The following is a 17,295-nucleotide window of genomic DNA, read 5'->3' as shown; positions in this document are numbered from 1 at the left end:
AATCAAATGAAAATTGTTCAAAACATCAGCACTTGTATGTGGAAAACCATAGTCTCATGTGACTAAATGTCTCGAGTCGAAAACGTGAAGAGAGAGAGGTTGGCATGTGGAGTAAAGACGGAAAAAGCTAAGTTAACAAAGGTCACACAGGTTTTCGATTACCCTACAGCAACAAAAGAATGGGGCACAGTAAATAATGTTATAATTCCTAGGTTAACAAAGAAACTATTACTATTTTCAGATTTAATTACAATTGGTTTAGATAATAAAATTTTTGTGTTATAAAAAGGCATTGTATTCAATAGGTAAAACAGAAAATTAAAAAAGAAGTAGAGAAATTATAGCAATAAAATGTGAAAATTAGTAGCTGTACCTTAGCAAAAGTTTTAGCATCTATTTCAACCGAATAACCCATTAAACTGTAAACAGATCTGCGTTACCAGTAAGAATTAAACATTCATTTGGAGTTTTGCTATTGCATCGCCTGTTTTTCCACTTCCAGGGACTTACCGTTATATGGGGCTATAAAAAAATATATACCTAAGTATAAATTTTTCTGTTCTGAAAGTAACCTTAATGCAATTTTTTGGCCGCAGAGATTGGGAAATAGGGACGAGGCCCTCAAAATAGGTAAAATTGGGAGGTACCTTTATATGGGTGCTACTAGGAAACATTAATCTACATTGAGAATTTTCTGCGACGAGTTTTTCTACCCACTTTTAGCTATTTGTAGGGAACGAACAAAAAGGGGTAGCCGATATATTCCATATACACATCCGAACTCTGATTAAGAGAAATATTCAAGAATCTTTGACTAGCTTCGCCAGTTATGAGAAATAAATATTAAATAAAATTAAATATTAACAATTAAAAACGACCCATTTTGTCATGGGAGGTAGTACCCATTAGGACCTTCAAATAATATCATCAAAATACCAAAAAAAAACTGAGGTACCGTTATGTATATATACGAAGGCGTGGACCTGCATAGACAATTTTCTGTTATAGGTTAAAGTATCCATTACGAACTTCAAATTCGAAATGTAAAACAATTCCGTTGAATAACGTCGCTAAAATCATCAGAATATCGAATATTAGGAGATATCGTTTTATGGTGACAATACGAAGTCGTGGATCTGCATACGCATTTTTTATAGTATAATGACGCTAATATCATCGAAATACTGAATTTTGAGATTTATCGTTATATGGGAGATATACGAAAACGTGGACCGACGTGGCCCATTTGCGAACCTAATCTGCCTACCGACAATAAACATATGTGCGCCAAATTTTGGTCTTCTATCTCAATTCGTTCAACAGAAAGCTTGACTACAACAGACATACGGACATCGCTAAATCGACTTAATACAGGCTGAGATAAAAAAACTGCAACAAAACAAACGCCAAATGTCGGAAATAGCATCAAATTTTATAATAAGCTTAGATTTGTTCGAATTGGTCACCTTTGGCACGAATTATGGCCTTCAAACTGCCAATGAAATCGTCCCACGCTACCCGAATGTTGCTCTGCGGTATTTTGGCACATTCCCGGCGAAGGGCTTGCTTGAAGTGATCAACACTTTGGTATTTTTAGTGTCAACCTTGCTTTCCAAAATACTTCAGACACAATAATTCTCACCAAAATGCTTTTGTCCGAAAATATGAACCGATATATTCTATTTTCAATACCAAACATACTACAAGCTATTGCGCCAAATTTCTGCTTAAAAAATATATCTATTGTACCGTGCTTTCAACAGAGAGACAGGCAGACGGACATCGTTACATCGACTCAGAATTTTATGCCGATTATTAATATATATATATATATACTTTATGGGATCTACGACGAATATTTAAAGGAGTTACAAACGAAATGCCGATTTAGCCATGTCTATCCGCCTTTGGAAATCACTCTTGCTTCCAAACAGAGTAAAGAAGGTATTGTATTTTAGGTCCATATTGTATTTTAGGTCCATATTTTATACACTACACCACATAGTGGTAGGGGAGAAGGAAGCGATATTGAACCGTGATTATTTTTGAGGATCTACATAGAATCACTTTCTGAGTCGATTTATACATGTCAGTCCGTCTGTCCGTGAACGAACTGGAGGTTACATTTGTTACCAATTGAGATGAAACTTTTGATACAATATTTGTTTGCCCAAGGACGAACCCTATTGAAATTGGTGATAATCGGTTCAAATTTAGATATAGCTGCCGAGTTCGGGTAAATTATGCACTAAATGGCCAATATCAGTCCAAATGACCTGAATATTCGCAAATTCGACCGTATTCAATCTAGAAGCAAGTACACCAAAATATTCCAAATAATTCCGATTTTAACCGCAAATGCCAGGTCCAACTGAAAAAAATTATATTTTTAAGCAAAATTGTCTAAAAATCATTATCAATTTACTACTTCGAAAGAGGCCCTCACAACCTAGGCTGCGTCGATTTTGACCAAAAATGTTTTTTGCCCCTTTCGAAAACAAAATAACAATTTACAGCTAGTTGATTTAAAAATATGGCTAAGCCACCAAAATTACTTTGTATCGGGTGGTACCGTTACCGGTTCGGAAGCCAGAGCGGTGGAGGGTTTACCAGCGGGTAAGGCAGAGCGCTCATGGTTTCGGAAAGAGCCGGCAATTCTCGTCCGTTCTCTTGGTTTTTGGGATGTTCTCCCCAGAAGTTATTAAAAAAACAACTCCTATGACAAACAACTTTTTTATACCAAATTTACGATTGCAAGACCGATATAAAATAAACTAGATATAATAGAAATATTCAGGTATTATATTCTCAAACAATATGAGTAATCATTTTACTGCTAAAATATCGGGAGGTATCAGTATAATAAGGCGATTCCTATGTTGGCTCCTATTTTGATTTTCGCAGACAGACAGACACAATGATGGCATTACCTAAATCATCTTAGAAATTTGTGTTGATCAGATTTGTCATTCAATTTGTAATACCTTAAAATTTATGTCAGAGGCCAAACAGGCTATATTATCTATGTGGCCTCAGACGAATATTTTAAGGTGTAACAAATGGAATGACAAATTTAATTTGCCCCCATTGGCTTCTTCTCTTCAAATACCGACTAGTTAAATTAGATACCAATACCTAGTTCGCTTCCTTTATTTACACATATGTAATTTTCTTTTTTTACCAATCAAAATTATATTGAATTACCATACACACAAACGTTTACTGATAGCAATAATAATGATGATTTCAACTTTTTAATAAAAATCCTTTTCAGACACATTTCCAATTATCATGAATGTCCAAAAGTCAATTTTGTTGCCAATCAGCATTCATTGTATGGTTTAAAGCTAAAACCTCAAACAATGAAAGATTTCGTATAAATCTCTTTTTGGCATAGAAAATTCGAAGAATATTTTGTTATTTGTTGTGAGGAAAACCACAAACAGTCAGCAGCGGAAATTAAAAACAAGATTTTTGCAAAATAAAAAAACAAATTGAGGTAAACTAAGAAGAAATTAAAAAACTGAAATTTTGATGATCTTTTTAATTTAGTTAGTAGTGATGTTAGTGTGATTTTTTTACAATACTAATAAATTCGTTTCAAATTAATTAATCCATACTGGTTTTGGAACATATTATAATACATTGGAGTTGTAATTTTTGCTACGACTATATCCTTACCTGACCAGAGTCCGTATCGAATTTATATAATCGCATAGCAGGATTATTGGAACCCACACTCATTTTCCTTGGTGTAACGGATGGCGATATCATCATCCAAGAAACTGGTGTACCTGAAAATAATAAAACGAAAGTTGCAAGATTCTGAGAAATAAAATGAATGTGATTGAGGCATATTTTAAAACAATAACAAGTAAGCAAAGGCTATAGTCGTGCGCGGCCGACTATGTTATACAATATGTTAGAAGCCCCCTTTTGTCCAAATCCATATTAGAAGATTTCGCTTTTGAAATTAGGATCTTGACTAAGGACAGTTGCCCAGTATTTATGCACTCCGTCATGATGTGAGATGTCATCCAAAATGCTAGAAGATGGAAGATCCTGTCCTAAACTCTCTTCACAGGAGTGTCGATTGACTTCAATTGTATGATCGGAAAAAAACCAAAAGTTCGCCCTTTGTGTATTTCGGATATCGCCTGTAAGTAATGCTGGTATTTTTTTCACACAAAATTAGTGGTCCATTGTACCCGCTGTCCTAAACTCTAACTTTATGCGAGATTTCGTGTCCTTTGGTTTCTATTTGTGACCTTTATAACGGCTGCAAATTCAATAACATATTAATATATTGCAGACATCTTTGAAAACATTAGGCCTAGCCTTTCTGAGCCCAACCTTACCCTTGTGAAAAATGTCGTGAGGATCGGGCGATATTTGCAATCCTAATATAATATCTCCATCCTGTGTTGTAAGGTGAAAAAATATTAGAAAATATTATAAGTCAAATGGAAAAAATCGCATGCGATAAAAAATATGAAAAAATAAAAATATGTCACAAAATACTACAAAATCTATATTAACATCACAAATGACATTTTTATGCGATTTTTTTAGATTTTATGCTTTTATGTCAAGAGGGCATTCTGAATTGGCAAAATTTGACAAAATCGGTCCGGCCTTTCTTGAGATATAAGCATTGTAGCTAACATCCCCTTCCTTTGTATATACACATTGTATATATTTCGCTATATATATCCGATATATTTACTATCGGCATCGACGTAACGGTCAGAATTGACCTGTTCGTCTATTTGTGATTTCGCCCGGTTTAAAAATATTCGTGGTTTAATGAAAAACTTGACTTTTATTGAACACAAATGTTATGGTCTATTTCACCCACTAAATATTACCCGATGATCATCAAAATTGAAAGACTTCTAGCCACCCTTAAGCTCTAGCTCCATGCTAACTTCTGGTCCATAATTGCGACCTGTAGAGCAGCTACAAAATCAATAAATTTTTCAGTTTTTGGTCCATTTCAACCCCTAGATATTATGCGATCATCTCTTCTATTCTGGCCCAATCCCACCTTCATTCTAAAATTCGTGGAGATCGGGCCATAATGGCGACTTGTGGAGTGATTACAAATTAACATGGACAGACGGACATACATAGCTAGATCGAGTCAGCTCGGCGAGATAGAAAGATCCGTATATGCTTCCTACGTGGGAAACCAATATTTCGAGGTGTTACATAATTGTTGGCCCAATTAAACTTCTAATACCCCTATCACAAAGTGTTGTAGGGTATAAATATTAAATTCGACCAGAACGTAATTTCATACCTAAAAAAAACAATTTTATATAAAGGTATCTGGATTTAAAACTGCAAACAACAACCAGTAAAGAAATGCTTAAAGTAGGGCAGGTCCGACTTTTTGATACCCTACACCACTTTTATATTCAGGGGAGTTAGACATAAATAATAATTGTTTTTATGGAGTTTATAATGAATAAATCATATCAACCATGTTTGTTTCTGAATTATGGATTTAGAGCAGTTGTAATTTAAAGTCGAAAGGAACTAATATATATATATATATATATATATATATATATATATATATATATATGTGTTATATCCTCATCTAAATCGATTTTTATTAAATTTGTGGAGGCATTTGTGTTTGATCCGATATTTATCAAAATCCATCCTATTTGTTCTGATATTACACTTTTCAGGCTCAATAATCGCGAAATCGGATGCAGATATACATGGGAGCTATATTCAAATCTGAACCGATCACGGTAAAATTTGGCAAAGGAAATTATATATACGAACTATTTATATCTGAACCGATTGATAGTTGCATGGCAAATTGCCAAATGGCAAATTTTGAACTAATATTACACATTTTGTGCACAGTAAAGGTAAATCGGACGAAGATATATATGGGAGGTACATCTAAATTTTGACCGATTATCTCCAATTTCAGTAGGATACGTCCTTGGGCCAAACAAATGATTTGCGCAAAATCTCATCTAGATCGGTCAATAGAGCTACCTGTACATTGTTTACAAAAATAAATGGTCACAAGTTAAAAAGCAGTTTGAATACCCTCCACCATTGGGAACGAATTTGGAAATTTTCTAAGAAAATCCCTTAAAATTCTGTTAAAATCTTAAAAATACTGAATATAGCCGTTATATTGGGGTCTATACGACGTTGACCTACATAGACATTGTTTGTTATAAGCCATTACCGTATTATAAACGGTGAATAATGTAGCATCATTAAAATACCGTATACAAGGAGGTACCGTTATATCGAAGCTATACGAAGACCTGGACCTGCATAGACAATTTTCTTTCACAGGCTGTAGCATCCATTACGAACATCAAATACGAGATCTCAAACAATTTCGGTGAGTATTGTACGTAAAATCGTCAAAATACCGAATATAGGGAGGTACTGATATATGGGGCCTATACGAAGACCTGGACTCTAAATACGTAATTTGAAACTACTCCGGTGAATAATGTCGAGAGGTACCGTTATATGGGGGCTATATAAAAACGTGGACCTACATGACCCATTTACGAACTTAACCTGCCTACTGGCAAAATAAACAGGTGTGCAAAATTTTAGCCTTCTATCTCAATTCGTTCCAAAGATACCGTGATTACAACAGACAGACAGACGAACATCGCTAAATTGACTTAGAATTTTACGCTGATCAAGAATATTTATACTTTCTTGGGTCTGACATGAGTATTTCGTGAAGTTACAAACGGAATGACAAAGCTAATATACCCTCCATGGAATGGTGGACAGTATAAAAATATTTAATAGCTGGAGGTACCGTCATATGGGAGTCCCACATAGTCATGGACTTATATAGACAATGATATGTCACAGTAGTTAAAAACCCATTACAAACTGCAAAAACCAAATAAAAAATCACGTAAAATATGACTAAAATTATCAAAATACCGAATATCGGTAGGGGCCGATATGTGGGCGCGATAGAAAACGTGGACCTATCTATACAATGTTCAGCCACCACAGTCAGATACAATTAAGAACTACAAATACCAAAAATTAAACAAATCACCGAATATCGGGAGGTACCGCTATAACAATACAGACCATATTTTTCCACCGGAGGTAGAATCCGTTACAAGCCTTTAATATATTATTTATTTATTACCTGATTGAGATGAAATTGTCCAAACAATATTTGTTCAAAATTATGTATAGCTTCCATGTGTATTTTCGTCCAATTTCGGGTTAATGGTGCACCAAATTGTGAATATCAGTCCAAATTACCAGAATTTTGGCACATCAGACCGATTTCAGTCTAGAAGCAAGTATATCAAATTTAGCGAGGAACTGTTTAGATATAGCTATAGCTCCCATATACATGTTTCATCCGATTTAATGCTTAAGTCTCTCACATTCGTAATATCCACTCCCCAAGAATGATATTTGTTACCGGATAACAGATACAGCCTAAAAATACATCTGCCAAACTCCCATATATACTTTTATCCGATTTCAGGTTTATTGTGCAATAAATGGCTAATATCAGCAAAATGAAGTGAATCCAGCGTAGAAGCATTAACATCAAATTTGGTGAAAATTGGTTCAGATATAGCTATAGCTCCCATATATATGCTTCATCCGTTTTGATATTAAAATCACTCAATTTCACAGAACTCATAAATACCTTCGCCAAATTATATCGAGTTCGGTTCAGTTTTGGAAAGATACAGCTTCCATAAATATGTTCGACCGATTTCAGGTTTTTATTGCACCAAATGATTAATATCTGCCCACATTGAGAAAATATTGGCACTATGACACTATCAATTTCACAGTATTTTAGCAAAAATCTTTAAATTAATTTTTTGGTCATAGGTTTTCTTAAATGTTTTTATTTATTTATATTTATATTGTTGAACTGTGAACAGCATAATTTTACTCCTTCATTATAGTATTTCGGTAGTTTCAGCCCCTTACTGCCGCCCGTACATGATTTCAATATACTTGATGAGATTTTTTGGTTTGCTCTAAAATCACAATCAATAAAATTGGAAATAATATTAAGGCATAATTGCAGCAAACAACAATACATGTTTAATTATTATTTCACTGTATTTCCAAGAAATTAATTAAAATTGAAATTTTCGTTTTAGTATTTGCTTAATACTTTTTTACTGTCTGCACATCATCATTTGCATCAAATCATGGGAATGCAAATAGAGTGAAGGCAAAATATTCTGCATGTTTTCAGTCTCTCAGTTTAAATAGCAACCATCCTAGGCACAATATAAACTATTGTGCCAAATATCAAAGCTCTACATCAAATAATGTGATTTGTATCGTGGTTTCAACAGACAGACGGACAGTTGTGTAATCCCACTGCTGGTGTTCATTTGGAGGGCAAAACCTAATCTGAAACCGATTTGGTTAAAAACATTAATTTGGCCATTGAAAATATAGGGGAAATTTAACCGGATTATAAATAATCGAGAAAATAATGCAAAGTTCGGAAGAAATAATTTTCCCACTTTTGCATGCTACTGTAATCGTTAAATTTATGCATTCCAGTTTATTTAACAAACTGTTAAAATTAATATTCACATCGTGCATTCCCATTAACAGCTCTCACTCTCTCACTCTCTCACTCTCTCTCTCTCTCTCTCTCTCCCTCTCTACGCCCACACAAAAAACCACTCTTTCTCGCATTCTATGTTCAAAAGTTCATATCCGCTTCAACTTTTGCCACATCCTCAATTTTTGTGTGGCATCTTTTTTTCAGCTGCCGAATGCCACTTTTTATTTTGCCATGGCAAACAATGTAAATTTGCCGACATGCAAAAACTTTGCCATAACATTTGCCTAACCAGACACACCCACATCCTTTTCCTTAAAATATTCCCAGCTAGTCGATTGGTTTGGAGTTTACCATGAATGTTGGATGGCTTGCACTCACAGTATGTGGTAACTAAGCCCAAACAAATTGAATTATGGCTTCTAAGTTGGTTTGTCATATTATGGCGCCTATGGAATACGTGACGAATGACCAGAAAACAAGAGGCTAACGAATTGCTGAGTAATCTCAACATCGGAAGGAACGAACGTACAAAGCAGGATGGGAAGGAAGTAACCTCTTTATAGACCAGTGGACACGAAGGAAAATAGATATTGTTTGCTGAACCCTTAGAGGTGGTTTTCCCAAGGTTCTCTGCAAAGCCACTTATTACATACATACACACACACACACACATACATAGACTTCTCCTAACAATAATATTGTGGACGTGGACAATGATTGTTGCCAGACAAATAACAAAATGTGCTGCCATTATGTGACCAACGGTGAATGGTACAACTGAAAGCCACGGGTCAATGCTATGATAGTCCGGACAAGCCACGCCAAGCCATCAATGTGATAGGTCATGCACAGTAGAAGATTTATGAAAATTTCTAATCTCTGCTAATTGTCAATTAAATGATTATATCGTAGAATTTCACTGTAATAAATTAGATTATATTAGCATTTATCATTTATGAGTTAGTTTTCTTCCATAGTTAGTACAAAATTTATTAATAGCACATATGTGTTGTATATTCCGCAACCCATGTAAAATATAATTTTGTTGAAAATGTATTTATTAAATCATTTTGTTTTTCCCATTCAAAATCAAAAATAGTGAAGGAGATACGGTATTTTGTTCATTATAACAAAAAAGGAAAAAAGCTGTAGGTTCAGCCGGAACGAACTTTGTATACCCTCCACCATTTGGTACAAATTTGCAATTTTCAAAAAATTAAAATTCATTAAAAATTCTGTTAAAATCTTAAAAATACCGAATATAGCCGAATATTAGGGTCTATAGAACGACGTGGACCTGCATACGCAACTTTTGACATAAGCCTGCACAGACAATTTTCTGGCATAGGCTGTAGTATCCATTACGAACTTCAAATGCGAAATTTGAAATAATTCCTCTAAATACTGTCGCTAAAATCATCAGAATACCGAAAATCGGCGGGTGCCGTTATATGGGGGCTATACGAAGACGTGGACCTGCACAGCCGATTTTCTGTCATAGGCTGTTGTATTCATTACGAACATTAAATACTAAATAATATCGCTAAAATCATCAAAATACCGCATATCGAGAGGTACTGTTGTATGGGGGCTATACCAAAACGTGGACCTACATGGCCCATTTCCAATAACAAAATTCCTGCAACATTTGGGTAAATTTTTATCAACTTACTTCATTTCGTTCGGAAGCTAGAGTGATTTCCACAGACGGATAGACGGACAGACATTGTTTTATGCTGATCAAGAATATATACTTTGTGGGGTCTAAAATGTATATTTCGAGGTGTTACAAAGGGAATGACAAACTTAATATACCCTCCATAGTATGGTGGAGGGTATAAAAATTATAAAATTACATATGTCCCCAGCCAACGTCCTTTTTATACATCCATCATTTGATATGGCAAAAATCGGCCTTATCGAAATAACGGTTTTAGAACTTAGGTCTCTTTGGACGAAATCCGTTTCAGGACATTTGGAGCGGATCTATCTATGTCCGTCCGTCGCTCCATCTGTCTGGCTGGCTGCTGCACACTATAACTCTCGAAGAAAGTATCCGATTTGATCCAAACTTGGTACATCGTAATATTATTATCAACCATACATCGAGTTCAGCAATATGGTACCTCACAAAGTCGAATGTTTCAGAAAATATTTTACTGCACAGAGAGAGAAAGAATGATCCAATTCTGCTCAAACTTTACAAATCCGTTAGATGCGAGATATCGGTCCATCAAATGCCTTCCCCACAAAGGGTCAAAATTTTGAATAATTATAACTCTTATAAAATGTGATGTGAGAGTCCGATTGTCTTCAAATTACACACATCACAATATTTTAATTAACACAAAGTTTGATGTGAAGATGAAATATATCGGTCCACTCCTTCTGGTACCTCTCTACAAAGGATCCACGAAGCTGATATTATTCAGACTTATTACATCTCAATATTTTAATCAACACAAGATAAAGATGGTAGAGAGCAGACCCTTTCTGAAGGAAGTATTCTATATATTCCGAACCAGGCGCTACGCAATATTTAGATCATTTTTATTTAGGTCCGATGCTAAATGAACAATATTGTCCCATTTCTTCGGAACCTATTCCATAAAGGGTCAACAATTTGAATAACCACAACAGAAATCAAAATATTTTTAAATAATCGAACATTGGCTGAGGGTATACATCTGTCGGCAAAACTAATTGATACTTTTAAACTTGTTGTCGGTCATAATCCCCAGAAAGTAGGGGACATGAACTCCGTAATTATGAATATATCTGGTTATGGGGTTGCTTGAACCGGTTCCATAATTATGAAAATACCAGTGTACCCGGTTATTCTACCCAAAAGTTCGGAGACAATTTCCTGTTTTTATCCGGTTCTATAAAAAGGGTATAATTTGGAAGATAATGGAAATAGCTATTTTATACGTACCCTCTAACCATATGACTGAGAGTATAATTAGGCTTAAATCGTTAAAATACCCAATTTTAGAAAGTACTGTGGAATGTGGGCTGTACCAAATCGTGGACTTATATTTGTTAAAAAAAATAGCCGAAGTATTAAATTACAGATTAAATTGTTGGAAATGATCATCAAAACCTCAAAATACAAAATATGAGGAGGTACTGTTATATGGGGACCTACGTGGTGAATAAGAAAACCAATTCAACTCTACCCAGCAACGAATCTCATAAAATCTAAATAACAATGACATTTGGTACAATATATCACATATAGCCTAGAAATACCTATGGCAAATGGTGTTTTTAGACATGGCTCCTACATACATAAAGTCTGCCAAATTTGGATCCAATCGGTTCTCATATATCTATTCTTTATATATGTTTTATCCCGTTTGTTCTTAAGGCCTTTTAAAATGCATGGTATGTATTATGTAACAATGATATATGTTCCTATAGATATCTCTATTGCATTTAGGGGAATTCGGTTCAGATTTAGGCATATCTCTCCTATATGTGTTTCACATAATTTTAAATGTAAGTCCATCAAAACCGTAATATTCATTCAATAATGATCATGGTAAGTATGTGCTGCGGAAGGCTTTGCTAAATATGCATTGTATTACACGTGTTGGCCGCTGGACTGTTGTTCTTCCCTTATTGGTGTTTACTTACAACTACTCTTTTTATGTTGCTGGTCTGCGCCTATTAACTTCTCAAAAAAAACGTCATTACCTTTTTGCAGAAATTTACACCACGTTACCACTGTTTGGCTCTACACGAAATTCCCAACACAAAGAATGATTGATAAAAATATTATGAATTGCTGTGTTTGCTCTTCTTAAGCAAACCTAAGATTATTAAATTTATTGAATGTAAGTCTTTTTCAGGAGTGGTGAATGAATGTCGCTGCCTAATGTAATCAATTGTTATTACAGCACAAGACTAAGCAACCAGATTGCAACTACTTTAGAAAATTGAATTTGTAATGATAATGGTGGGGGTCCCGGGGGGCAGGATCCAAAAATTTGTAGAAGTTCACTTTTTGTAAGCTGTGAATGTTATGGCGGGCAGAAATTAATAACGATAATAATAATAAAACTAGTAACAATAATGATTATGGTTTTTGTAATTATAATAAGTTAAAATACATTAAGTATTTTAGCCGAAATTTTAGAACCAACACTCTCTGTCTATATAAAAATATTTGAAATTTAATGTGTTCTACTTTAAACCGTGTTCTGCTAAGACTGATTGGATAATGCTGTTGTGGGCCATACCAAAACGGGAAAGTATATGACAATATTATACCTCAAGGAAATCTTCCAAAATATCAAATTTAAAACAATTTCGTGGGTAAATGTGATTGGGATTATCAAAATATCGAATATCGATCGTTATATGTGCGCTATAAAAAAACGTGGACCAAAAGATTTAATGTTCTGTCACCGGAGCTAGACTCCGTTATAAACTACAAATACCAATTTTTATACAAATCCGTGAACAAATGTGGCAAAAATCATCAAAATGTCGAATATAGGAGATACCGTTATATGGGGACTAAAAAAAACGTGACAGCTCATTATATTGTTTGCAAGCGTACAAAAGCATTTTGGTAGGAATTTTCCAGACAAAAAGTTATTCGTGATGGAATTCAAGCGTGACAGTGTGATTTCTTTATATTTGGCTGGAAATCCACAAGTGGCTATCGTTCGAGCACTCCAGCATTTAAATGTGAATAAATATTTTATGTCTCGTACCATCACTCGTTAAAGTTATACTAGTAGCGTAGCCCGTCAGGGGCCGAAAAATGGCTCGTAAGCTGAACATATCGCATTATTCCAATCGGCAAATATTGAAAAATGAGCTGGGGGTAAAGCCATTGAAATTCCAAAAAGTGCAAGTACTTACACCGCAAAGAGAAAGAAGATAGACACAAACGAGCTAAAGAGTTGCTTCGCTTGGCCGTAAGTGGTGAACTGCCGAATTTGGTTTACTCCAATGAGAAAACATTCGCTGTCCAGCAGTTTGTAAACAAATAAAATGATCGTGTTTACTTGCTAAAGAGGTCAGCTGAAAATGTGCACCTTCGGTTGGCTACCAAAACTCAAGCGCCAGCCACGGTGATGGCGTGGGCCGCCATAACAGCCGATGATTGCTCTCTGCTCGTATTAATCGACCGTGGCATCAGAATAAATGCCGAATATTATCGCGAAAAATATTCTGGAGGGCACTATCGCACTCAGCACACGCCACCCAAGAATGGTTACAAAATTAGGTTCCTCTCTTCAATTCCAACGCACTATGGCTGTCAAAATCTCCGGATACCAATCCGTTGGACTATTGTGTCTAGAGTATTTAGGAAAGCAAGGTTGGCACTAAAAAATACCTAAGTGTCGCTCACGTCAAGTAAGCGCTTCGCCGGAATGGGCCAAATTACCGCAGAGCAACAATCGGGCAGCGTATGACGGTTTCATTGTTCGTTTGAAGGTCATAATTCGTGCCAAAGGTGACCAATTCAAGCAAATCTAAACTTATTCAAAAATTTGATGCTATTTCCGACATTTATTGCTTTCATTCAATAACATTAAAAAAAAATTAAAAATTATGGCGTTTGACTTTGTTGTAGTTTTTTTATCTCACCCTGTATATATACTTTGTGGGGTCTAAAATGTATATTTCGAGGTGCTACGAACGGAATGGCAAACTTAATATACCTTCCATTCTATGGGTATAATAATTTGATAAAAATATTTTATCATTTACATATGGGTTATTTTATGCTGGAAATATACCAAAGCCCCACTTTACCCCACTGAAAGTAAAGTGGATATATCTAATACATACTTCAAACTTTCTATGAAATATTCAAACCTCATTTACTCATAAATTCCCCATTCAAATGCTGGGTTTGTATTCATTCTATTATGAATGGTCTCAATATTCCAATTGCACATTCCCAGTTTTATCCTGCAAGGAAGTGTGCAATTGAACCATGAAATTTGTGATAACGCAAACATTTATATACACGTGCCGACGGCACGCTATGAAAATTTATTTTCAGTGTTTCCAATATTACCTTGGAGCATGAACATACACAATCCCATTGGCTGTTGGACTAAAAGTAACTTATGGTTTGATCCTATATTGTTGCCAAGTAACATGACAGGTTTTTACTTCGGCTTATTAAGAGGAACATACCATTGGGAGGTACAATCATGCTTGTGTGTATTGCCCACAAGAAATAGACATTTCCCAAGATATACCATCTTTGACATTTTCCTAAATACATGGCACACACAACAACAACAACAACTAGCTAAGTTTTCGGTTTAATACAGTATCCGTTGGGATTTTATATTAACGAAAATGTCTAATTTTAGATTATTTTGAAATTGATTTCCAAGAAGAATTTGTACTTTTTAAGAAATATGCATATATTTATAATAATGTGGCAAAAACCATTAAAATACCGAATATCGGGAGGTACCTTTATATGGGAACTATACCAAAACGTAGACCGATATATCTCATTTTCAATGCCAACCATCCATGCAAATAGCTCTGCTATATTTTGGCGCTCTACGTCAAATAATGTGGGCTGTATCGTGATTTCAACAGACAGACGGACAGACAGACAGACGGACAGACAGACAGACAGACAGACGGACGGACAGACAGACGGACATCGTTAAATCGACTTAGAATTTTATGCTGATTATGAATATATATACTTTATGGGGTCTAAGACGAATATTTAAGGATGTTACAAACGGAAAGACAAAGTTAATATACCCTCCTTTCCAAGGTGGAGGGTATAAAAATTTTGAGTATTGGGATTTTCAAGCTGTATCTGATATCTTTTATCTAAAGTCATTGTTATGGAGTACATGACACGGCTGTTGGGGACTTAAATATCATATTTATGGGGATTTTGCTATATAAACTGATATTCTCCAAATTTGACATTCTTCCTAAACTCGGTCTAAAATTACACACCTGGCGCACAATAAAATTGAAATCGGAATAAGATGTATCTCACCCTGTATAAAAAAACGGCAACAAAGTCAAAAGCCATAGTTTTTAAATCTTTTTTAACTTTATTGAATGAAAGTAAAAAATGTCGGAAATAACATCAAATTTTAGAATAAGTTTAGATTTCTTCGAATTGGACATCTTTGGCACGAATTGTGGCCTTCAAACGGCCAATGTAACCGTCACACGCTTCCCGATTGTTGCTCTGCGGTAATTTGGCCCATTCCGGCGAATCGCTTCCTTGAGGTGATCGACACTTTGGTATTTGTTAGTGCCAACCATGCTTTTCAAAATACTCCTGACACAATAGTCCAACGGATTGGTATCGGCATTAATTCTAATGCCACGGTCAATTAATACAAGCGGAGAGCGACCTTGGCTGTTATGGCGGCCCACACCATCACCATGGCCGGCGCTTAAGTTCTGGTGGCCAACCGAAGTTGCACATTTTCAGCTGACCTCTTTGGCAAGTAAACACGATCATTTTGTTTGTTTACAAACTGCTGAACAACGAATGTTTTCTCATCGGAGAAAACCAAATTCGGCAGTTCACCACTTTCGGCCAAGCGAAGCATACTCTTTAGCTCTTTTGAGAAATACGGAAGTTTTGTGGGGGAGGTACCTTCTAGAGTTATAGTGCACACTAGGCAGCCATACAGACATATAGGCGAACCTCACTAGATCGACTCCAAATGTCCTGAAGCGGATTTGGCCCAAAGAAGACCTAGGATCTAAAACAGTTTTTTTCATTAAGCACGTTTTGGTCCGTCTCTACGTCCGTCCGTCTGTGGAAATCACTCTAGCTTCTGAACAAATTGAATTAGATTAATAAAATTTTACACAGATGTGAGTTTTGTCTACAGAACTTTTGGTATTGAAAATGAGGTATATTGGTCCACGTTTTGGTATAGCCCCAATATAACTGTACCTCCAGATATTCGGTGTTTTGACGATTTTAGCGACATTATTCACCAGATATCAAATTGCGTATTTGAAGTTTGAAGGTCATCGTAACGTCCCATATAGCGATGCTTCCCTATATTCGGTGTTTTGATGATTTTGGTGACATCATTCACAGGAATTGTTTAAAATTTCATATTTTAAGTTTCTTATGGGCACTGCCATATGTGACAGAAAATTGAATATCCAGGTCAACGTGATCGTATAGCCTCCTCCCCAGTTCGGACTTACTGCTCCTCCGGTTCGGACTTGCTGCTACTTTTTAATTCGAACTATAAGTACTGAAAAGCAATGACCTTAAATGTTGACATTTGGTATTGGGCGAATTAAAGAACTGGGGTTATAAATTGTGCTGTTAGAATCACTCAGAGTGTATATATGATTTTCACTTTGATGCCAATTTCTTTCTGGTATAAATTGAGATAAAGTTGATATAGTTAAATGAATACGAGTGTCAAAATTTTTATACCCTAAGGGGTATTATTACCTTGTCTGAGATAAACTCATAGTTGCCTTTGACGATCTTCACAGCATGACTAACCGGGTCGATTTATACACGTCCGTTCATCAAGTTGAAGTTTGGACTTCGGAAATTAATGATAATCGCTTCGGATTTTGATATAACTTCCATACTATCTAATACGATTACAATGTAACTGTCCTACATTAATATGACATAAACTCTAAGGCATCCCATTACTCGACAAATTCGACGCCACAATAGAACATGGCTTGAGATACCTTGTTTAATTTTCTCG

The 17,295-nt window shown here is 35.4% G+C and overlaps 1 protein-coding gene across 1 annotated transcript in view; it reads right to left on the bottom strand.

Annotated features, from left to right (window-relative positions):
- LOC131806929 (uncharacterized) overlaps positions 1 to 17,295 on the bottom strand; it is a 287,985-nt gene that overhangs the window by 38,424 nt on the left and 232,266 nt on the right. The window contains exon 7 of the mRNA XM_059131830.1: positions 3,682 to 3,794. Within this exon, the coding sequence (XP_058987813.1) occupies positions 3,682 to 3,794 (113 nt within the window). The remainder of the gene's footprint in view (positions 1 to 3,681; positions 3,795 to 17,295) is intronic.

Source organism: Musca domestica, unplaced genomic scaffold (assembly GCF_030504385.1).
Source record: "Musca domestica strain aabys unplaced genomic scaffold, Musca_domestica.polishedcontigs.V.1.1 9, whole genome shotgun sequence".
NCBI lineage: Eukaryota > Metazoa > Arthropoda > Insecta > Diptera > Muscidae > Musca > Musca domestica.
The sequence above is the reverse complement of the archived record's forward strand: the minus strand, read 5'-3'. Positions and strand labels throughout refer to the sequence as shown.